The sequence below is a fragment of the Anopheles marshallii genome, chromosome 3 (assembly GCF_943734725.1).
Source record: "Anopheles marshallii chromosome 3, idAnoMarsDA_429_01, whole genome shotgun sequence".
In the NCBI taxonomy this organism is placed as follows: Eukaryota; Metazoa; Arthropoda; class Insecta; order Diptera; family Culicidae; genus Anopheles; species Anopheles marshallii.
The window spans coordinates 61,923,895-61,949,131 of record NC_071327.1 but is presented as its reverse complement, the minus strand read 5'-3'; the positions used below and the strand labels follow the sequence as shown (position 1 = coordinate 61,949,131).

Below are 25,237 nucleotides of genomic sequence, written 5' to 3'. Positions count from 1 at the left end.
GTTTTTGGAGCGTTGCTTTTAGATTATTTTCACTTTTAAATTTTCCGCGAGTGCGTGTGCGTCATTTTAAATCTTGTCCGTTGCACAGTTCGGCTCCACGGTGGACGCTATGAAGGACGTTCCGTTGAGGGCCAGCTCGTCATCCTTGCAGTATCCCATGATGATGCCCGTCCGGCAGTCTCCGATTAAATTTGGCATCAAAATGGCCGCCCCGGAAATAGTGACAATTGTTCCAAACAGCACCAAACCGGCGGCGGGAAGCTTCTCCTGGCTGAACAACGAGTGCGGGCTCAGCTGAATGTAGGCCAATCCGGGAAGAATGTATGCTAGCGGGATGGCTGCGAGGAGACCCTAAAGTGGGGGAATGGGGTGGAAAATAGAAAATATTGTCGATCAGTTTTACTTCCTACGGTAAAACAGGTAATCATACTAACGTTGAGTTCCAGAACCGGCCCGAGACACTCCGTGTAGGGCGAAATGATAAATGCGGTAAACACGATAACCAGTGTGGTGATCATCGATTTACGATCATCTTCCTCGCCGGTGACGTGACTAGGATCCTTGTCCGTATCGTACTCAATGACTTCGTGCGAGTAGAAACGCTTGATCTGCGTACGAACGATTTCCCGCGACACGAAACATTCGATCGGGAACGTGAGTAGAATCGAAATGGAAAAGAGCACACGGGCAAAGTTCATCAGATCGTCATCCCAACAATAATTCTCCAGTAGATCGCCTAAAAGTACTCGATGGTTAGCAGTGCACCGGACACGATGGGTTACGACAGCTTCACCCTACCTTGCGAGAGCGCGCGAAAGGTGCAGTAGCCGGCGATACCGAACAGGGCCGCGACGAGCCAGGCGAACCCAACGGAAATGTGTGTCACTTTCTCCCAGCGCTCCATGGTCGCGTTCTGCATCGATTGGTACACAAGGAAGGTGTTGTGGTGGCACATGAACGCTATGGAGAAATACATTTTGCAAACCGTTTCACTGCCGCATCCTTTCCCCTAGGGACCGATACTTACCGAACGCCATTATGCCAACGGCCGGAATCAGATCACTATGTGCAAACCGCCAAGATTCGGGCGTGTTGGGGCTGGGAGAGAAAGAGATGGGTTCAGATAAGGGTGGGTGTTACCGGTTGGCAGAGGAATAGGAAGATCTTGCCCATGCTGACCACTACTTACACGACGCCATAATCACCCGATAGCAGCCTGTAAACGACAGCCATCAGGATGAGCACCACACAGGCGAGGCTGAGAAAGCTTGCCTTCGCCAGCCGGGACACGTTCTTGTAGAGACACAGCGGTATGATGACGAAAATGGTCACGACGAGCACCACACCGAACCGCACCATACCCATCGAGCTGCCCCACGACGGTACGAAGCGCACCAGCACCTTTGAAAGTGTGTCGCCCACCACGACGTTGTACGATATCATCGCTGCAGTGTGACGGTCGAGCAGCATGGGTGTCGGGCGATTGCATACACAAAGGCGCCGGTGGATGGGTTTGGCAACAGATGGTTGGAGCAGAATAAAATAACGTTACAAACAAAGGATTTGCTGGCGATTGGGAGGTTTACAGTGAACAGGGGAGACAGGGCGAGTAAGTCACTGCAACCGCGGTACGCTTGGAAGCTATTTTCACAAAGTTGCAAATGTCCCCACCGATCCCACATTTTCATTTGATTTCTCGAGTGACTCTATCAATTCGGTGCGTACTATGGGCGACAGAGTTATGCATGAAAGTTAGCCGTCAGTTGAGCTTTTTCATTAGCCACCACCGACGATGGCGCACCGTGGCGGCTTGCCATCGGCAAAGGGGAAAGTTTTAATTGAATAAGTCTTGCCAATCGTAGAGGTGAGCCGTATTCTTGCTGGTGTTGTAAGATTTTTATTGGATTATGCACATTAATTAGCTGTTTTAGCTGCTTTCTTACGACCGGGGCGTGATTCGTACGCTCGTTCTGGTAGCTCGTTCGTATGTCAAAGGGAGAAGAATAAAAACCTTGATGCTCTTTTATGTTTTACACCTTGCCTGTTAGATAGCTTTAGGAATCTTGGGAATTGCAAACGGGTACTTCAGTCATCCACGCGACTAAAATTGGCTGCGCGACTGGGAAACTCGTCATGTTGCATAGAAATAAATCACCCAATAACTACGTTTGCGTGGTGGCTCTAGAGGTTTTTATGGAACAAAATTCACCTGACTGCTCTGTTTCAGTTCGTTCAAACGTCAGCAGTGTCGAATTGCTGTTAAGACACGAAAGCAGGACAAAGAAAACAGGTTCCTTTTAACGTGTGCTGTGCATGGGGGCAACCACCGTGTGTGTAGGATTTCTTTATTAGTACCCGCGGTGGACGTGTGTACGTGGTTTGAGCTTGGTCGTGAAAATGGAGCGTCGATGCGATGCTTGATAGCACGCTCATGTGCAGGTATTTTTCTATTTTCAAAATGGGGATGGTGGCCCCATGCAGTTTCGAAATAGGTTAAAAACGTGATTGCATTTTGACTCACTCGTGTTTCTCTCTCTCTCTCTCTCTCTCTCTCTCTCTCTCTCCCATACGGACCCTCGCACACACGGGCATAAACTTTTATTTATGTTCTTCCGAAACATGTGTGGTTTTTTGTTGAATGGCTTCTAGCACAACAGGTTCCCCCCCCCCCCCCCCCCGGTACGTGAAATGGTCGCTTAGCTCACCTAAAAAAGGATACATAAATTGCAGCAGCGATAGCAGATAGTATCCACCCTTGCCGTATGCGGCCTCCATCACGCCGGGGTAGCTGAATCTTCCACTCAGGTGTCCACATCGTACCTGGAACCGGACGAACAGAGGGAAGAGAGAGAAAAAAAAACCAGAAAATACAATATTAGAGTGAAATTACGAAAAAAATTGTGGGATAGAAACTGGAACATTGCAAAACGGTGCACGTTGTCGAAGGATCAACGAAAATGGCGTCTCTGCAGGCGTGCTGGCGTTGCATATTAGCGCACACAAAATTCCACTCCGGCGTTCCGACCACTTGGGGATTTATTTAAATTTGATGCTGCAGGTACAAGTGGATTAAAGGGGGAATTGTGATGTTTTGGCAGTGTGTTGTCTAAAATAACTGCGAACACAACGCTAACGAGCACCACTTTCGAATCAATTATTGTATTTTGTGTAGCTTAAATGAATGAGCTTTTTGACATGCGAAAAAAGTTTAACAACATTGCTTAATGTCAATCCATTATGTTGCGTTTGTTAGAAGGCCCGTCCTCAATTATGAGAAGTTATTTCCAACAAGCGCTCATAAACATAATGCTCCAGAGCTTGCAAATCGTTAAGCTATTAAGTGAAAATTATTAAAATCCCTATTCTGCACATTATCGCGGCTCATATTTAACGATTAAACGCGCAAATTATTACTATCTTTCATCAAGCACGGTTTAAACTGCAGGCTTATAATGATAACCAGCAGTGTAAGCTGTCCCATTATTTCGTACAGCTTTATGAAAGCAAACCCCCTTCTTGGCCATTTATAAATAACGTTAAACGGCTGAACGTGCATTAATTTTAATACTCGCCCCACACAATGAGCGCTCGCTCGAGATAATAGCGCAGGAATGGTGCTCTATGCGCTTCCAACATCGGATAACACCCACTCCGGCATGAATGATGCTATCGTTTAAACTTACTTCGAGTGAAATCTCGCACCATGTCCGAACTATTAATCTCACTGTAGCTAGGTAAATTCGGGACAAAATGTGCAACAGGGTGCCAACCACCAACCACACTTCAGCGCAAACAGTTCCTTTGGCGCTGTGATAGTTCACTGGTGGGCGTGATGATTTCACGTAAGGGTCCTCGTCGCTTTAAGAGCTACCCGTGCAGTGGTGTATTACTATCAGCACACCACAAGTCTATACCACCCAGAAAAAAAAAAGTCGTTCTTTGCATACGGTTCTATTTGCTGTTGTTCTCTTTATGGCCCAACAGCAACCAACCTCGCAGAGTCAGTGGGACTTCGTGGGATGTGAGACACGTTTGACGAAGAAAGGAAACCACACACTCCCACACAAAGGACCACGCAGTGTAGGCAGTCACTGGTGGGCGGGCTGGAAAACCAAGGACACCGAATAGTGATGCATCTTCGCACACCAACAACAGCTGCAGGCTTCACTCCAGTGTGCTTTTATGGGTTCTGATTTGGAAACGTTTCGCTCGCACTCGCTTCATAGAATATTTATTCACGAAAAGAAAGCAACGGGGTGGTTGATGTGGGTGTGGATCCGTTTTCTTTTCCAAACCACTTCGAAAGGCGTTGGTTTTCGGTGTTGTTCTTTTGATATTTTGAAGGCACGCTAAACACAGTGTCTTTGGTCTTCACAAACCCGGAGTGAGAACAATATAGAGGTACCCTGGGTCCAGCGAAACTGGCCTAAACGCGAAGCAGTGGCATGATAAATACTGCCTCTTGCTGGAAACGTAACAAATGCTTTTCCGCAGAAAGCAGCATAAGTGTGTGCTTTGTTAGGGTTCATTCAAACCTTTGCGCCACAGTCACACCGTGAACAAATACAGCGAAGCAGCTCGTTACACCTTTGAAAGGTCTCGGTTTTTGCAGAAGTCTTTTGTGTTGGCGTGCCGTTACTGCTTCTGCAAAACAGTACCATTGCTTAGCATGCCATGGTAGCAACCATAACACCAGCCCGGCTACTTGACGAATCGTCACTAATTTCGTCTCCCACCATAATGCGATTAAAAAGCAATCTTAACAAATGCAAACCGACGCCCACTCGCGTCGTACCAGGTATGGTTTGCCTGCTGCATAGCAGCAGGACTTGCGTACCGAATTGTCCGTAAATTAAACACGTCTTCGGTCGGGCTAAGGCGGCCACTTTGCTAATGGATTGCATAGCTTTCATTCTCGGTGGCCCTTTTTGATCATCCGTGCTTTGGTGTGATGTGTTTGTCGGCACATACACACACACTCTTGGAAGTGTGCTAGGATCTGGGGAGCTGAGGAATACTTCACTTGTATTGCCGTAAATCGGGTTGTCACGGTGTACGCTACGGTTAATCTATTCCGGCGAAGGAATAAAATCGTCTACTGTTGCCATGGAATGGAAGGAAAACGTGCTACAGCAAGAGAGAGCGAAAGAGAGAGAGAGAGAGAGAGAGAGAGAGGGAAAGAAAGAGAGCAAAAAATGGCACTCGTAACAAACTCGCAAATTACATTTTAAGCATCTTCCAGTTCATAATAAAATGCAATGTTTTGGGGGGGTGTAGAAGCGAGAACATTCTCTTTGTTCTTGTCCTGAACGTCTGCACAATCGCGTCGGGTGCTGGGAGGATGGGGGGTAGATGATAAAGGGGCATCTACAAGACGGTGTGTGTATTCATGCGGCCACTTCAAACGGGAGCAATCGCGCACCCCGCGGCAAGGTTCGTAATCCCACAGCGAAACGGCGTAAGTTTTCCCGGAAAGCGAAACAATAGGCTATGGCGCTGTGACCCTGCACAGGGTTTGCCATTCATTGTATTTTCCCTCCCCCCCCTTTCCAGTTGTCAGTATCACCGTTTAGTGCTGTGTTCCGTTTGGGTTTGTGAGTTTTGTTGTGGTACTGTCTATATCATCCTCGCGGAAAGGTTTTTTTTGGTTGCTATCCTGCCAGGGAAGTGTGAGGAAAAGTTATTCACCTTCTGTTTTCCCGTTTCAAACCCAACAGAAACGGGGTTCGATTGAAATTATCTCACTGCGCGGGCTAACCTTATACGTCCGAGGTTCGGAATTTTCGGTTAAAAATAGACGATAGCGGGAAAAGAAACAAGGAAACAAGTTGTTCCCGCAACCATGCAGTCTCCCGGTTAACATGACGCGAAACACGATGCTGGTGCACAGATGCCGGTTTTTTTTTATCTTGAGTGCTGCAGATATGTACCCCGGAATGGATGCGAATTGTGTCATTAGGAAATGAGATTTTCCAGTCTTTTTGTGCATTTATTTAGTCCAGTCGTTTAGGTGCGGCCGGGCTGGTGGCTTGGGGTGTGGGTCGCTCTTACAATGTGGAAAGTGTGGCAATCATTGCCAGTAAACCGCTTCATGGCCAGCAATGGGATGGAAAAGTGCAGCAGAGATGTTTGTGTATGTGTCCGCTTCAAGCGCGTTATTTTGTAACCCGTCGTCTGTCGCAACCGTTTTTCTCGTTTTGAGACATTCCGTAACATTTTTCTCAATTAGTTGGTTTATTTCGTTCCGGCACCGGCGTTCGCTTATGTTGCTGAATAAATTATGCTAATATTGCAGCACTGTTGCCGATTCGTGGTGTCACGGATGGGGTTTCTTCTTCTTCACACCGAATTTCCCGGCAACCGTATGCAAAGTTGCTCCGACCGTCAGACTCAAGCGCGGTGCGAGGAGTTTTCACAGGTATGGCTGGATGTGTTAATACGTGTTATGTGCGCCAAACTGTTGAAATTATGTTCCGGGAAAGCACATGCTGCTGGAGCAAATATTTAAAGCTTTGCTGTACGATTTTTTACATTTTTATATCGAATATTGTTCAATTTTTGTGAGAATAAGCATATCAAAACAGTATTCAATTTATACATTACTTGTCTTTAAAAGACTTAAATAAACATACTATTTATGCAGGCTGCATGTCACGATCATCACTGTGTTCATATAAATTTATTAAGGAAGCTCAGTAGAACCCGTCGTTTTTTGGCAAATACCACCTGGATCCAATCCCTTAGCTGCGTGTTGTGTATGTGCTCCACGCGACCATGCTAGACGGTTCATTTTCTTGTGATTTTATCAAAAACGCAAAAAAATCGCAGCTCGTTTTGCAAAATCTTTAGTGCCGTGCTGATAGGCAAACTTTACAGCAAACAGCACCGTTCTTGGAAACCGCAAACGATGGCTTGTCCATTGTGTTCCTATCGTGCAGCATCTTGATGTGGGTTATGAATTTGTAAACATGCGACCCAATAACCATCACTTTGGTGGAGCCTGATGGATAAGAATTGAATATATTCTCTCCAATTTTGTGCCAAGCCTACCCGGTCGAGGCAGACGATGATGGCTGCCGGCTGATGTAGGGAGTAGGCATTAAAACCAGAACGTTATGAGCGTTGTGGAGTGTCTTACGGTTCGGGTGTTGGGACGATGATCTAAATGATTGTTTGAAGAAAAAAAAGGAACTGAATATAAAACAGCACACACCAGGCAATAGGGGTTCGAACGCATATGATTGAATGATTAGACTCTGAACGATAGCTGATGACATTAACTTTACTGTTTGAAGGTCGGTGGATTCACAACATTAAACATGCTGGCGTAACGTGGAAGTTTCAATTATTATGGCTTTTTGTTTGATGGTTCATAGAACACCTCCAATGACTCCTTTGAGAGTAAGTTTTTCTACTCAACTTGTAACACACGTAAAACTGCACACAATGAAAACTTACCATTAATATTAACGAATAGTCCGTTATAACTGCTACGATTACTAGCAGGAAAAGTCCTAGCCCAAATCCTGCCCGATGGAGTGCGTACGGGATACCGATGACGCCGCTACCGACGATGGAATTGATGTAGTTGAAGGAAGCCTGCGGTAGCGATGATAAGGTCTCGGTAGCTTTTCCTTGGTTTGCATCACGCTGTGAATGTGTTGTGAATAAAAAGAGAAAGAGGGAGAGAAAGAGAGAGAGAGAGAGAGAGAGAGAAAAAAAAGGAAGAAATAGAAAAGAAACCATTAGAGGCGATAAACCGATGGCAATGAAAGCTATCCGCCGGGCAGTTGATGATCGGTGAGGCGTAAATGAGATGAAACCGTACATTAATGAGCAATTACTTCGGTCAGCGGGACGAGATCTGTCGATGGCAGACATTATCTGATGTCGATGGATGGAGCAAGTGTTTATTTTTCGACAGAAGTACAGCATGGTAAATGATATTTGACAAGAATTGTGCAACGATGTGAGAATGTTTAGCAAAAGAAATGAAGGAAATATGCTTTGTGTACAGTTTTATGGCATGATTGGTTCAAAAGTTAAATTTATTAAACAGCAGTGGACTTTCAACGACCAGTTGATATACTGTTTATTTTCGCAATGTTCCGCTTTATGAGAGCAGAAACATGAGTTCAAAAATTGAAAACTAAAACTCATTCCACACGTTCCGTTTCGGAAAATCAACATTATTCTAATGAAGTCTCATGCTGCAAGACCCGTTTCCTGCATGGACAAATTATTTATTCATAACACTTCCGAAACGTTTCACCATCGTTTCAAGCCAAAACCACCCCCGGGGGGCAATGAAATGATTGCTTCGCATAGAGAAAAAAAAACCGACAAATGCTGCCAGTGCCACAGACCCGCCCAGAGAGCCATTGCCGGAAGAGAAATTGGCTGGAACTCAATTAATGAAACGTCATGTGCATGCGGGAGACCTCCGAGTCGTTATGCGGACATGTGTTTGTGTATGTGTCGGACCAGTCGGTGTAGAAAATAGCACCAAAAGCGCCAGGAGAAAAAAATATCTTTAAATCACTGCTGATCTGCCAAAACGGCTAAAAATCGATCACACTTTCCGGTGCAAATCGTATGCTTCGCTACGGTCCGATAGCCGCTGGAAGCTGCAAAGCTGACGATAAGTTGACGATACAACAAATTGATAACCGTATCCTTCATCAACGTCCCCTGCAAATGACTGGACCGTGATGGAGTGGACCGTTTAAAGTTGAGCTTGAGTTTCTACAGTTTTGCGCCGGACGCAAATAAATGTCCAGCCGGAAAGTAAATTAAAAAAAGAAATGTATTCATGAGTTTATTTTCCCTTCGCAGAAGAGAAGATGCATTAGTGAACCATAAACAACCTTGTTCCAATTGTTGTGTTCATCAGGAGTGTTTGTTGAGTGATGTTTTGGTAGGAAAATATTGCTTTACTTGATATTTATATTCAAATGAACTGCTTTATGTGGGAGCCCATGCTTCTGCAAAGCGTTTGAACAAAGCAGAGGGAAACGGTAATGTTGACAGGCAAACTTCAGGATGTGGTTAGTTGAGTAGCTTGTTCGAAGAAATACCCATCGGAGGCAATAACATTAAATTAGGGTTGTTGAATTGTTGCGTGAGGAGATGGTGAAGATTGGAGAAAGGACCATTGAAACGTCAAAGCATGGGCGTAGTGATGGTCGTCATCAGTCAACTTTCAATTTTAAAATGTAATGCATGTAATGGGTGAAATGATTGAGAGTGGAGGTAGGTACGTTGCGAGGTACCATTTCCACTTCACAAATGTTGTGAACGAGGCAAATAGCGATCGAAAGAGCACTTGACAATATTTACCTTCACCAATGAGTTGATGTCATCGAAAGCGTTCACTTCAGCCGAATCGTCGCTACCCTGGAAAGAGATTCGAATGTTTAAATCCAACCCGAGTGGGATGAACGAAGTGGAAATGTTGAAACAAAATGACGCAAAGGGAGTTATAAGAGACGCTACGATCCGCTCTCCAAGCTGGGTTGAGTACTGATTTCGATACGGATTGTGGTGTATACTGGCGCGACTACAAAGGGAAAGTGCTGTTGAGTGGATCGAAACACACCTCGCAACAGTTGCATGTGGAGTAGGCAGAAGTACCAGTTTCACAGCAAAACCGAATAAAAGCTTCGCTTCGCTCGTGCAGCTGTGGCAGAGTTGCTGTGTACACTGATCTACGGCTCAGGATCTGTTTTATTTTCCAATTTTGTGTACCCTCGGGGGCATGGGTCAAAGTGTAAGCATGTGTACCGTTAACCTAGCCAAACACTTCTGCTAAGGATGGTATAAACTGCCGCCGGTCTGTTTGCGATCGGGTTAAGAAGCTAGGTTCGCTGCAAATATCCCATCCGTATAGCACGTGCCACACCATGCGTCTCCATCGTAGTTTCACTGGGCGCATCAGCTGGTCGGGTCAAGTACTGGGCGCCTCCATACGAAGCGCGTGGGCTGTGAACCGCAGGGTAATCTTGTGACGCTCTACAATCTTCGCACCCCGTAGGCAAATTCAAATCCACCATGAACATGTTACCGCACACTGCTATGAATATCAATGGTTTGGCTAGCATAGCCTGCTGGGGAAAGATCGTGCGATATGGAGGGAGGAGCATAAGCGTTTGCAGGATTTAGGACGAGAGAAATGGTATCCGAACAGCGATGCTTCTTCATGATGATGTATGTCGAAGTTATTCCTCTTGAAACTTGTATGGTTATCGGTTTCGTACTAGTATCGTGAGTAAAAAAATGAAATAAAAGTGTATGTATTTCGATGAAAGAAATAATGCACAATATTTCACGTAAGGATACAAAATAAATAAATATATTATGGCTTGAAGGCTTGGTTTTTGGAAGTAGGCTTTATTAAAATTGTTATTAAAAATACACTGAATTGTTCACCAAAATATGTAACAAAAAACTCATTGCGGGGGAAAAAATTCAATAATGTTTATATAATTGTATAAATCACAACAGTGTGTTGAACCTAAAAGTGTATAATATAAGCACATCAAAAGTTGCCATAAATTCTCAATATAAAAACCAGTCAAATTCTTATGCGTATGGATTTCATAAGTTGCCGGAATCTTTCAATTGGTTTCCATAACCATTCGGGGCAGGAAGAGAATTTCCGGTGTCCTCAAGTCTCTGACCACAGCTGATTGCCAGTTGCCACAAGACGTGCCCAGAATGTAGACGAGAAAAAGCGTATCTGAATATCTTCTACTCACCCGTGGTGGGGAAAAAAACAGCCTATTGTACCATCATTCGCCTTGGCTAGGAACAGTCCTGAGAGCGAATAAAGGCGATAGGCATTCTTTCACACCAGATAACGGTTCCGTAATGAAACCCGAGTCCATCTTCAACCCCCGAGCATTTGCACGTTGATCGTGACGTCATGGATAAACGGCCCGTAAAAAAGCCATTCAAAGTTTCCCCATACATCAGCGGTGACATGGGAAGCTTGCTTTTATGTATTTGCCGCCCCCCTTTTTTTATTCACGAATTTAATTCACCTTAGCATGCAACCTTTTGTGAGCTTTAGAAACGATTCGATGATAGAACGCTTTGCAAAACGGGGGCAAAAGGAGAGATAAACCTTAGCAGAAGAAGAGAGTGGCAGTGAAAGCGTAAAAAGGCAACCCACACTCAAGACGACCATCGTCATCGACATTAACAACGCCATCACCCTGTGATGCTGCTATGTCGGCTAGATTGTCATCTTTTTGTTGAAAAAAAAATCTACTTCTCCCCGGTTGCATGGGGAACGATTGCTTTAAGGGCACAAGGGCACATCACGATTGTGGCTAGCGTGGGTAGTTGTTGATGTCCAGTTCAACTTTTACCGCTGCACTGTTTGCGTTTTTATTGCTTGTTTTTTTTTTTGTTTTGTTTTGTTTGTCAACGCAAGAACATCCTTTTCCATTTTCCGGCCGTTCTTTCTTGTGTGACGTGATTACTACGGTATTATGATGCGTGAAAATGAGTTCAAATGTTGAAGGAAAAAAGCTGAACAGAAAATATGGCAAAGCACGAAACCAACGGCAACGGTTATTTCCCGTGAGGTCAACTACCGGCTATACTTCCACTTCCAGAAGAAGTGCTATGCGGTCAGGCTGTTGTTGTTGCCGGTATTATGCTATCGAGAGTTAGTGGGAAAAAACGCTCGCCTGTTAAGACCCGTCAGATAAGAATCGACATTTTAAATTTTCTGAATCCTTATCATGCCGTGTTTTTTTGCACATGTGTGGGTAGTGGGTTCGATACTTTTGTTACGCCTCACTCACTCAACAAGCGTAGTAAAATCATTGGTATTCGGAGTCATTTTCCACTTCACATCTTACGAGTGCTTGGTTTGGTCGTTTATTTTCAGCCCGTACTTCTATTTCCGGACGAAATGGGCGAAACATTTGTATTAATAAAACACTCGTGTGTATTTTGTGTGTGTGTGTATATGTGATGCTCTTATATAGCTATCGCTACCAGCAAGGGGTCGTTTCCCTCTGGCTGAGATGAATGATGAAATATGTTGGTAAAGATTTATGGTCGAACTGATGGCGCAGCTGAACGGCAGATAACTGAAGGGAATAAGATTAACGGTTCGTTTGGCTTTTAATCGTTAAGCTAGGAGCTGTTAGGATCAATCAACGGTTGGCGTTAACAAACGATCGATGTTCAGCTTGACCTAAAGGGTAAGCAAATGGTCAGCAAATTCAACATCAATCTTTAAAAACCCATTGAACTTTGGTACTTCTGCTACAGTAAAAGAAACATTTTTTGTCGGTACTTTGGCTGTCCTTTCGTAAAGAAACGGTATAATATAAGCATTTTCATTCCACTGAGCTACCAAGCATCAAATTCTGAACGTTGATTTCAGTTCCGCTTTCTGACAACTCTACTATTTATATGCAAATGTGGGCTTTATTCCTATTTTTGCATTTGCCGCTTGACAGTCAGCATAAAAAAGAAAGGTACACACCAACTGCTATAGGACAATGCAGTGTATGGCAACAGTCTGGCATGATGGTTAAATATGAAACGATGTTTCATTCCTTTTTCATATTTTGCATTTGACCTTGATGATGATTTGATGAGACCTGTTGGACGGTCTATATGAAACTTTTGGGGAAATCCCCGTCCCGAAACGTTAGTGTGCATCAGGTTCGCTTTTTTATTGCAAATGGCGTGAGAAAAACCAACATCACACTGTGCACGTACAGCAGCTGACACCTTGGGCAAATATTTGTATAACTTCTCACAAGTACACATGGGCCGTGGTGTGTGTTTGTGTGCATTTTTTTTTCGTGCGCGTGTATGCGACGGACATTACGGTCTCCTCGTGCTACAGGCAACATTATTCGTATACCCGAAACTCGGATCGCGCTGCTTGCCGTGCATGTAAATGGTCACACTCAGGTGATCGACCAGCCAGCCGTGTAAGGCACTCGGGAATGATGGATCAATTGATTGTGCGGAAGATGGAAATGGCTTGCATGAAGGGCAGTTATAGTTTTTTGGTGCATAGATGGAAAGATAGCTCCTTTACCGACCGGTTGCGAGAGGATTCATATAATCCGCACCACGTTTTCCGGCAACTTCGATTGCACGGCAGGAAAGATGCGCTCATATCGCTTCCAGGTATTGCAATCAGTCAACTTCCCTCACTTACGGATGCACAATGGGAAACCGTCCTGTGCCGGATCCCGTTCCCCGTGTGCTGATTGCAGCCAGCGTGCTGGTGGGCGCCGCTTCACCCGATGTCAGGGCCATCAAGTAGTTATTCACGCCAGGATGAGCATTTGTGTTGGGAAGCATCTTGCACGTAGCGCTGCCGGTTTGTTCGACTTCCGTCATTCCACACGAGTGAACGAGAGCAATGGCGCAAAATTTAATACACCCTTTTCCTCCGAACAATGTACGGGCAAATGGGGATCGGTTCGGATTCGGATGGTAAACACGGACGGGACACGGTGCAAATGTCTTTCCCTCGCACCGTTTTCTTTCGCCAACGTTGCGTCACACTGCTGCAGGTATGGATCGATGCGCCTTACCTTGACGGGAGTCAAAATCGCATCGCCTTTCTAGAAGTACTTCGGGGTTTAGAATTGAGTTTTGCGTCGTTCTTTGGAAGCCGTTTCGTTTCCAGCGACTAATGGTGTTTGGAGGTGAGAAGATTGCAAGCTATTGAAATCGTTCGTTGATTGCTAAAACCATCAATCAGGATGGGATTTTTTGGAATGTAACAGATCCTATCAGTTTTATTGACTAGTTTGCTAGTGTTTTGTTTCGTCCCGCAGATGGATGCATTGCGATAAGCAGTAGCCGATGGGCGTGCAGTTGATTGCAAAGGGTGCACCCGCTGCCCTAGTGATGGGTATTTATGTCACGTTTAATGAGTCTCGTTAACGTTAAAATCATTATAATGGTTGGGATGTAATTAAACTATCTCTTTGATTATGATGGGTCTTTCTAATGCTCCGCATGTTCGGGCCAGCATTCATTTCCTGGCAGTAGCTTCGATTGTGCGGGTGTAATCATGTCCCGGGTCGTCGGAACCTAGCGGGCAGTAATGAAAACAGCAAAATAATATTTAAGCCCAACTCAACCGACCGTACCGGATGAACGATTATTTTCCGTACCGCACCCCCATCTCCCCCCCCCCTCGGAGCTACCCACCGTGCTCAGGCGTGGCGTGCGATTTAATTGCATTTTTGATATCGGCGTAATTAAATCGACTTGTTTATTGACGGACGGGACGGTACCTTCGGCGGTGCAATGGTTGTGATTTCGTTCCTATTCGTGGAATCCCCGGCCCGGGTATGAAGCGGAGTGAATTTATAGCTTTTAATCACCGCTCATCGTTTACGAACCGTTGTCGTTGGGTTGGGATTTATCCTTCCCTAACCGCTCATGTTCGGTAAACCATTCGCTTTTCGACGGTCAAAGGAAATCGTTATTCAACAAGGAAACAAACTTTTCTTTCCGTTAGGAATTTATGATGATAAAATATTGCACGTGGTTACGAAGGATCAAGCAAATTAAGATTATTTTTAGAAAAATAATCACATGGAGGCGCCTGGTGGTTTAGTAATATCGGCAACTGTCTTCACACGAAAAAACCAAATTCTTCCCATATTGATTTGTGAACAAAGACAAAGATAAACGAATATAGTAGGCTAACTTATCCAGAGGTAGTAAAACTGTAAGGAATCACCCTGTGGTTCGTGACAGTCGGTGAGAAGTGCTGGCAACACTGTCGTCAGAAAGGAGCTAGCGAGGATAGCTGACGAGCAGTCAGTCAGGATCGGAAACTGCAGTCGGATACATTTCGTAAGAATAAACGAACTCCTTTTTTTCTACACCCTACAGTGCCAATAAGGAGGATTAATAACAGCGCCTCAATACTCCGCAAACTAAAAGCCGAAAGATATTTCCCAACCGACCGGAACAACATTTCATAGAGCTCGTAATATGAGACGAATCCTTGAAGATGATAATTTTTCTTTGTTTTCTTCCCGCTTACGTCTTACCGTAACTGGACACGAGTTTTATGGTGGGGTGGTGAGCTCAACCGAAACGAATTAATTTGTCTTCCACACCACGTAATCGGCCACGTAATCCCATCGAACCAACCACGGTGTTAGGTAACCGTGTATCATCGTTACGGGATGTACAAGAAACCATCACTTCCACCGGAGATGAGATGCAACAGACTGGCGGACATGGTCAAAAAACTAACCGTATACTGTTCAATCAACGGCGAGTTGGGAAGAAATTGCCATTTGCTTCGCCACCGGCAAGCGACACCGGTGTGATCGGATTTCTCGCCACGGTTTGGTGCTAAATATTTTATGCTTAAAGGCTAATGGCTATGTTGCACACGGCACGAAAACGAACCACAACCATGGAACCGCTTGTTTCCGCAGCAAAATATCTTCACCCACTCGCAGGCATCTAATGAAATCGTATCGAATAACATGTTGCTTTCAAGTTTCGTTAGCCGGTAAGCTGTGCAGCAGCTAGTTTTCAGCAGCATCAGAAATCGGTCGTTCCCCACTGCCAACCCGGCGTCTCCAAAGGTTTGGGGGGCGAGTAAAGGATTTGCACCGAACGGTTTTCGTGCTGCTCGTAGTATTTCAGCTTTACTTTCCCTTTTGTCATCTACGGGGAGCGCGTAAGTTTTGTGCCCCAAAAACACTGCCAGAGTGTTGAATTGGCTAAATCCAAAGTTGACCCGTTGGGGCGGACAAGGTGACATGTGGGTCGGCGGCAGGGAAGAAAATCCGTAAACTCAATTTGTATTCATTAGGCTACCGGTTCGGTTGCCGGCATTTGCCAAACGGTACGTCAGCCGACACGAAAGCTGAATGAGTTAATTCATTTTATTTCGCTCCTGAAGCCGTACCGGGCGGTGCTTTCAAGATTTGGATGTTAGTTTTACTCCTTTATGCCGTAAGAAGCAGCACTCGGTTGCGTTCATTTGGCGCGGTGTTTGCCGGTGTTCCTTATTTCTCAATCTAGCATGTCTTCTTGTTCTAGCCTGCAGGTGGTTAAAAGACGCTTGTGAAACATGCCAACTGTAGCTTCATCTGTTTGTTTGGAAAGTTAAAGGAACGGTTCCCATTTTATTAGTTCACGTTTCTTCGGAAGTGAGTAGCATCGAACAAACGCTGCATATTCGCATAGTTTTTTTGTTTTTTATTTGAGAGTGGTAATTCGTAAATTGATCCAACTGACTGTTCGGTGGAACAGTTGATTGGAAACGCACTGGCAAACGGATTCAAATGTGATGACATTGTGCGTGATGCACCGGTCGAATGACGAAATGAATATTTTCTTTCACGAAAGTGAAATTCCCACCCAATCGCACAACCAATACGGCTAGGGGGTGTGTTTGATTGAATCGTTCATAATTCCATCATCTCAGCCAGACCGTTGAGAAGCTTTCGTTGCGTGCGGCAATTCAGGCAAAACCTGCACACCTTCTGTCGTCACCATCTGTGCCGGGTTAGAAAATGAAAGCGTGACGTTGCAAATGTGAAAAAGTCAAAGGTGGCATGGAAAATGTTGAATGAAAAGCATTCACCTTATTCGGTTCGTTCAATGCATGTTCAAAGCGCGTTTTATTGCTTTTGCTTCAGGTATCTGCCGACCCTGAAGCCGACCGTCGGTCCAACACATTAAGCAGACGTTATTGGAATGTAATTTATACCGCACACGTACCGGGTGTGAAGCAAATACAAGAAAGCACACGGCAAAGATGACACGACCGTCGAATGCCAACCCTGTGCGGGAATGGCGCTGAATAACGGTGCCGGACCGAAACCGAACGGGAATGTGAAGAATTTTCCCGAACGCGTTTATCTTACCTTGTTCCAGTGGTCTCTTTCTCTCTTTCTTTCTCTCTTTCGCACACATCTTAACCAACACAGCCACTGTGAATGGAAAGCGTGGATGAGAAAAGCGGCCGCCCGGGTGGTGGACGATTTTTCCACTCAATTAAATTATTGATTCTTGAACTTCAATTATGTGCCAGTCCCGCTGGTCCCCCCGCATTCCCGTTCGTGCTTTTGATCCCGATATGTACCAGCGGCGTGAAGGGGAGGGTGTTGCCTATCCATTTGGAACATTCTTTTGCATCTAGCATAGTACCAGGCGTTATGAGCGGGGCGAGCTAGAAATTTTGGGATTCTTTATGTACGTTCGAACAGGGGAAAATATGAAGCAAATTGTTCCCGGAATGTTTATTCAGCTTTTGAAACTCACGGTAATTGTAATTGAAGTTCGCACGAACTCTGCCCGGAATGGTAATTTTGTTTACGAAATGGACACCATATCGGCAAGGGAGTTTTCGATCGGCCCGTTTATTGCAAGTTCTGTGTTAGGCGCATTGAACAACATACTTTATATGTATATATTGATAATTGCTAGTTCTAACTAATGATGACGGTAGAAAAGTTTATAAATTTATGTATGCCTTTATTCATGATGGCTTTTCACCGTACGGTCAGCCATATTTATGATTTTTTTTTTCAAAAACATTGTCTCCTTGTGATTTTCCTTGCTTTGGACAAGCTCAGAAGGAAGTTTCTTTATAATTTATATTAAGTGAATAAATGTTTATTGTGCTCTTTAGAGTTCTTCCAATCTTTAGAATTGATAAATAAACGAATAGGCAATAAAAAAAGCATAAATCATCAGTACGAAACACCAGACAACGTATAATCAAATTATACATAAAGCATAAATTTATGATTTTAAATTAAAATTCTTACCCACGGCACGTGCTCATTCAATCACGGAGAGCACTCATAGCCATGGGCAATTTATTACCACGAGAAAACAGAAAGCATCCCACACACGGTTTGTCGGATGACAGCTCTGCATCAACACACGTGCGTGTGAATACGTCCACATCACGACGACGATTGCATCGTTCCATCATCGCAAATCGTAGCGCTCGGCGGTGTCGTTGGCAACGTTGGATAGTTCAATGAGCTTTTCCCGCCTGTTAGCTAGATTAACGATTCCTTAAGCCAAATGACAGACAATGGCAAAATCACTCTACCGTCAATGTCAAATGGGCGCGAACGTTTCGGGGTCGGTAAAATTTACGTTCGAAACAGACGGAAACGGACGATCTAACAGGTGCAAAGTGGCGCTGCGAGCACAGGACATCAATTATTTAGCGCGTAATCGTGTCGTGTTTCTGGGTGGAGAATTTTTCTGTTTCGTACTCAAAAAAAAACCCTCGTCTCTGATGTACGGTCTCTGGTCCAATGTGCGCACTAGCATCGTGTGTTTTCTTTGTCCTAAGCCCGCTTGCATTAGGCCACGTATAATTGCGGATATGGATAACGTTTTTCCCGGAAAAAAAACGCATTGAGCAGAACGCAGAGCAATCCACGCATCGTACCGAAATTTTACTCCACGTGGAATGGAGATGACCATCGTTAGCAACGTGTTCCCGTGCTTCATCTTCCGCTCTGCCGACCACCCCGTTACGGCGCGTTTATGTGTGCCTAGCAGCGGCAAAACGTGAGTGTTTCTCGCTCGCGGCGCCCAACAGTGATTGGACCGAGGACGGGCGGTAAAGTACCCCAAGCGCACCGCGCTGGTTTGGAGAAAGCGCCGCGCTACACCGGAACCAGCAAAGTTTATTTTTATGCTTTTGTTTACAAATCGTTTTATGTGTGCCCGGGACAAATTGTCGACCACGGTCGATCCACTCGAAACGGACGCGCGTTTGAAGACGTTGTTTGGGTGGGAGTATTTCAGCACCGGAACGCATTATTCGGTGATATAACGAGTACCGAAGTCGTGCAGTAGCGGTCCGAAGGACCGAAGGGTGCACCTAGGGCCGAAATGATTACGACGGGGTTCTCTTAATTGTGCCGCACAGTGGGAAGGTTACGTTGGAGCGAATAACGCGGTACGGGGGGTTACGTAAGTGGGCGTGTAAATTACCGGTTGAAACACGGCGGAACATCATTTCGCACTAAGTTCTACCGGAACCGATTGTTTACGGCAGGCGGAAATGGGGTTGAAACCGATTTAGGTGCTAATCGGCGTTAAACCCTTCAAGGTACGTGGGTCGTGAACAGTGGACGGGCATTGTGGACGAATGGATGGTTTTAAAAAAAAACATACTTTGTCGTCAATTTGTCGTGCAATATTAATGAACACAAATTTGCACATCATCAGGTTGGTTTTTATCGCATTTATTGGTGTTTGTATTTGTTATATTACCATACAGCATTGGTGAATGGGAATGTGCTGAAGGGACAAAAATGTGGACTTTGTTCATCAATATTTGTCCAATGGTAATACATGGCACGCCCGCATACCAATCAAACATACGACATAAAACACACACCGCTCTTTGAAGTTGTCGGGGGGTGGGAAAATGGAGCGGTTTGGAAGGAGTTTTCCGTGGAAATTGGCCCAGGAAATAGTCTGAGTGCAGGTGTGATCTGAGGGTGTTTCGCTATCCATGACAACTGGCTGTTACCGTAGGCGTTGAACAGGAAGGCATTGTGGGATATGATAGCAGCATCCGTCTGACAGCAGACAAATGGATGGTTTCATCGATAAGGCTTCCTCAAGCGCCCATCTGGAAGGGAACCAACCGAGAACCGATGTCGAACCGGTAACAAAGCATCGAAAGGGATTTTTGTTTTTTTTGGGAAGGTGAACTTTTTCTTCCCCTTCACTGTGTTTGAGCGTGGAGGAAAAACCTTTAAGTCACCTTTTGATTTCCCAAGAGATTTAAAGCAGAACAATTCTTTTTACGTACGTAAGAAATACTTTGGGGTGTTTTGTGCACAAAAAATAAAAAGAAAAACAACAACATAAAGTGTAATGTAAGAAGAATTCTATTTGCTTTTATTTACAAACTTAAGCGCTGTTGCAGAACAAAAAAAAACGAATGTTAAAGCTCTTATTGAGAGTTCTGTTTGAAAATGTAAGACGCAAGCAAAACAAACCTCAAAGCATTTCCTTCCGAAAGGTTGTTGAATGTTTCATGCTTCCTTTCGAAACGAAAAGTCAAATAAAACAGCTTCACGTTTGCGAATAGCTTGCATACAATTTACCATGATCGATAATCGCTATGCCATCACGCTCAGTCCGTGTGGTGTGAAATCTCGAAATTCAATCCCCGACAGCGGTATCGGTGAGTGATATGGCTTTCCGATTGCTTTCGAACATAATTTCCCTGGTGTCATTCGGCAAAATGGAAGGCAAAACCACCTACTGATATGTGAACGAAACGCAGTGTCTCCTGGAACACATTTTCGAAGTCTGATAACTTATTTCCATTATTCGTTGCCTGGTAATCGTTAGTAAAGAGAGATATCTTTCTATTATAAAGTTTAATTTTTTGAGTGGTTGAAAAGAAAGAGCGATAGAGGTCTTAAAATCGCCCAACCTTTTTTTTTAATGGTGATATCATTCGTCTTCACAGTAATGGCGCGCCATGCTTCACATTGACCTTCATGTTCAGTGTGATTCCACGATGAAAGAATAACTTGCGAAAAAAAATATATATGCATGAAAACCTTTTTTCCTCGATCCATTGCAACCATCCCCAGCACCAGCGACAGGTACGTGGCGCGAGATTAAGAAGATCTCCTGTGGGAACGGCGAAGTGGCCACCTGGCTGCGGATGCCAATGATTTCAATTATGGATTATTTACTTTCACTTTGCATAGAAATGGCAGCATTAGGTCAGGGTTTATGTTTGCCTTTGGTTCGTTAGCTTCCCGTTGCGCATTTCCTGTTTGCCATTTCGTTCGCCATATCGTCTTATCCTGACCCTCCCCCCTATCCTACCGTCCCATTGCTGGGTTTCAGCGCAATGTTTCAGCTTGTGTTTTGAACTGCATGCTTTGAGCACCGGGAAAGCTGAATAGAATTGAATGGTACCCGTGGGAAAGATAATCGGAATGGTCAGTGTTTGGTGCACTGGCTTCATCAGCCAAACTGTTTCCGTTGTCTTTTGAATGGGCGCATATTATCGAAACAATTTGAACCAATGTGCCGCGACAGAATGTTTTGTTTTGAGTCAATCAATTATTTCGTCAGTGCGATATTATACCTATTTTATCTTGCATCTACCGGATAAAGCTGTGTTAATGTAGTGGAGAAATGTAACATGTACCATTATCAATAATGGTTATTACTTAAAATACAATCAAGTTCAAACTGTTTATTAGCTGCCGTTTTCCAGTCAAAGCAAAATTACACACTTGCTTTACGCCTTAAAGTTAGGCAAAGCGTAGCACATAGAAAACGAACTGCTTTGACAGCAATGGCGTCAAGAGCCATTGCTCGTTATTTATCGGAAATTCTAATTGTTTTACATTTGTGTAGGCAAAACATCACAAAAACTGCTACCAATTGCTGTATTAAACGGTCCGTTTTCACCGTTTACACGTAATCTTGGCGCATGGATCTCACGTGGCGCCGTAAATTGAAGCCATTTAATTGAGGTAAGCTTAATTTTAACCCCCGCACGGTTTGGGCACGAATGGAAAATGGTTTGGGCATGAATATTTTCTGTTCTGTTTTCCTTGGAAGGGAAAGGAATTTGCAGCTCAAATTGTCATCGCCATGGTAACGCTGAACGCTTTCTAGAAGAGGTGCTAAACTCACGTCAGAAGGCGACTTTGATCTAGTTGAATGCGCTAAAGTACGGATTATTGGGATAGACTGAAGAATCAAATTTCACACGAAATTAATGATATTTGAAGCTCAGAACCTAAGTGACAGTATTTTTCTTTTCTAAACATGTGATAGACCACAGTACTCCACAGAACTTAGGAGTACTACACAATTGAAGTTTCGTATACGTATATCCCATTAGGGTTCATTCAATTATTACGTAACGCTGTTAGGGGGGGAGGAGGTTCTTTAAACGTTACTGTTTGTTACGTAGGGGGAGAGGGGGGGGCTTCAACTTTATGTTACGCAACATAGAATAAGTTGTTCAAATGGCTAAATTATTGATGATTCCATTTTTCGTCATTCATCATTGCCACTGCTGCATAGTTTCGACCTCACTGGTTGGGCCTATTTTAGTTGTGTGATTTGTATTCGCACCTTTATACAGTACCGATAGATTTAGTCTCAGATTCTTCATTTTGTATCATTATTGTTTGTATTTGTAGTTGTTTTGATAAGTTATTCATGGCGTCAGTAAACAAGCCTATTTGTTCTTGTTGTTGTATAGCGGTTTATGTTAGCAATACGATTTTTTACAGAGTGTTTGTTAGCGATAGGGTAAGTGTACCAATTGTGCTAGCACCAATTGTTGTGCTATCGTTGGATATGAAAAAAGGATATATAAAAATATATAAAATATGAAAAAATGATGCAGAATGGTGTTCAGCACATGTACGCACTTCACAGTACTTTCTGCAAATAGTGAAATGTTCAAACCGCAAATGTTGTAGCACACCCAGAAGCAGCTATTTCGATACAATGCGAACGCAACAAAATATTACGTAATTAATTGAGGGGGGTTCATTCCAGCGTTACGTTTTGTTACAATGGGGGGACGGGGTCCAAAATTCTCAATTTTTGCGTTACGTAATAATTGAATGGCCCCTTATTACTTCTTACGCTTAAAGTCAGCAAAGAAAATTAATATTGAATGCGAATTTCGATTGGAATGCCATAAAGCCTTACCATCCAGCTAGTATCGTTCAATGGAATGCCTAGTATAGTTCGACCATCGATCGAACACCGATGTAGTGGGAAACAATCAATGACCGTAGCAATGATTACAGCAGCCCATGCAAACTTGTTTCAAATCGATTAACTTGCACGAACTTCCGAATGTTCCCACTTGTGAAAGTTGTGCACAATTCTAATTGCACCAAGCCGTAGTTCAACATACAAGAGGAATGATGACGTCTTACCATTTAGCAGAGTAGATGGGGAAGGAAAACTTTTCGACAGCGGTACAAACGCCTACCAACCGGCACGTTGCCCTCGGTGGAAGGTTACTTCGTACGTCAGCATTTGGGTACATATGTGACGAACACGTGTCTTGAAAGAGATTGCTTCGTTTGCAGATGCTTTGAAGTTCGAGGCACAAGCGGTTACCACTCTTAACGCGGGAAGCGAAACCACGAAAGTAGCTTCCCATCAGTTTGCATACTTTATGGCTGGATGGTAAGGCAAAGTAGGATTAACATTACCAGGAACTGGTTGAAACGAAGCCAACCAACTACGAGGAGCGCCGTAGTTGGTGATGGCTGTCTGATAGGTGTTGCGAGAGATTCGCATTAACGCCACCGTGCCATCATCCACTGGCCAAATGGTAGTCCGCAATCGTCTGGGGAGTTAAAGGCGTTGAACTCGCTCCATCAGCGCTGGTTTCGTGAGGTTCCTCGCAGCGAGTGAAGGACTCGCTCCAACACCAGGGTTTTATCGAACCGAAGTGTGAGAAGTTGTTTATTGTTTGATTTATGACCACTGCGATGGAGATACACGTAATGGAGTGGTCTAACCACAAAGACATCGAGACAATAGTCCTGGGAGTTTCGTTTGAACTTATAACGGATGTTCTAAGTAAACTTGGGGAGTTTACGCTCCTGACCCAGGGACTACAAGCAAGAGGACGTTTCAAGATGCCAGTAAAGTTTATGCAATGCATAAGATAGCATCATCGTCCCTAAAAGATGATAAGGTATCAGGTATCCTACAGCACTTTTCGTACACTTTCCCTTATCTCCCGGGCGCGGGACGGAGTGTATGCTGTGAAACTGTTTTGCATCGAAAATCGACCTTACACCGGAACACCGGAGTTGAAAGTGAAGTTTGGCTAGCTCATTTTACTTTTCGCCCACGGAGAAAATACCAATATTTGGCATCCGTCAGCGCGTGGTCTAGCGTGGACAGCCTGCCGAGAAGGTAAAGGTCATGTGCAACTGAAAACGCTACGCTGCGCCGTAATTGGAACAATGTCCTGGAATTGGTGCCAGGTTTGGTCGTTTGCCCGGAGCAAACTTTGGCCCCGTTTCACTGATGTGGTTAGTGTGCATGTGGGCGTCCAGTCTCGACGGCCAGTTCCGGGGCTCGGATGCGCACTTGATTTATCCTCAACTTTAGCTCCAAATTGCCCTAATGAGCATTCACTGTGTCGAAGGTTGTGGTGTGGGGAACCCCATGGAACCCCGGCCAGACCAACGGTAGGCCATAACGAAGGACTACGATGCTTCTCGTGAGAGGGTAATCCATAAATTAGTATTCTATCATCCTTTTTTGAGAGCAGGGCGCAAACGGAACGGAACGGTTTGGTGGCCATAGACGAGGAATTGTGGTTAAACGGGCTCTCGCAGGTGAGCGTCGTACAACTACGGGGACACAACGAGTCCTTTCCATTTTAGTGGAATATATTGCTCCCGAGTCCCGAAACGATAGATCGATGGTGAGGGTTATCGTTTCATAGAGGACGAAGGAAGCATGGTTCGCTCGCCCGTAAATCTGAATGAGTATGAATTGGAAGATAAATAGAACGGGAACGGTAGCTGCGTGACCGAGTCAAAAGTTAGGAGGACCGTCGTTGCCGTGTCGAAAACTCCCAATGGAGCATCACAGTTGGCACCTGGCTGTGGGGAACCTGTGGAAGAATGCTATTGGGACGAGTATTCTATTTACTTGTCGCTGCAGCATGTAGCTGAACTCGGAAACGGTGTTCTTCTTGGCGGTTGGTTCCATCGTTGGCGTTGGCGGGATAGTTCCGGAGCAAACAAACCGTCCCACAAACAAAGCAACCAAGCGATCCAACGGAGCAGCCCCCAGTGATCCTATCGCGCGCGGTGGAGATCGATGCACTAGCAGCACTTAATTATGATTCGTTTTAGCGTCGGATTGGTTTTCTAATCACGCACCGGTCAGCGGAAAAGGGCACATTACGGGTGGGCCACGATTGGGCACGAACGTCCATACACGGACACGCAAACACACGCCCGCACCTGCATCTCACACAGGCAGCACTCACTCGCACATCCGGTCTGGCCAGCGTCTGACAGGGCCTTCGGGGAATTAGGAAGCTGCTTGAGAAAGCAGCATGCAGGGAAGCCGGAAGCTTTAAGGCTTATCACAACGGTGTCGCAATGAAGCTATGCCACGGTTTAGTTGTTCGTTCGCTGAGAACGGTCCCGAGGGTCACATCAGGGTAGCAATCGTACCGATCCCTTTT

At 44.8% G+C, this 25,237-nt stretch overlaps 1 protein-coding gene across 1 annotated transcript; it reads right to left on the bottom strand.

Moving 5' to 3' along the window:
• Positions 1-66: 66 nt before the first annotated feature.
• On the bottom strand, positions 67-24,753 carry LOC128711890 (putative sodium-coupled neutral amino acid transporter 11). The gene is made up of 9 exons (XM_053806778.1): positions 24,694-24,753; positions 9,340-9,396; positions 7,459-7,650; positions 2,706-2,820; positions 1,190-1,445; positions 1,028-1,098; positions 799-960; positions 435-736; positions 67-351 (listed from the first exon to the last, which is right to left on the bottom strand). Exons 1-9 carry the CDS (start codon positions 24,751-24,753, stop codon positions 67-69), a joined length of 1,500 nt encoding a protein of 499 aa, XP_053662753.1.
• Positions 24,754-25,237: the final 484 nt, after the last annotated feature.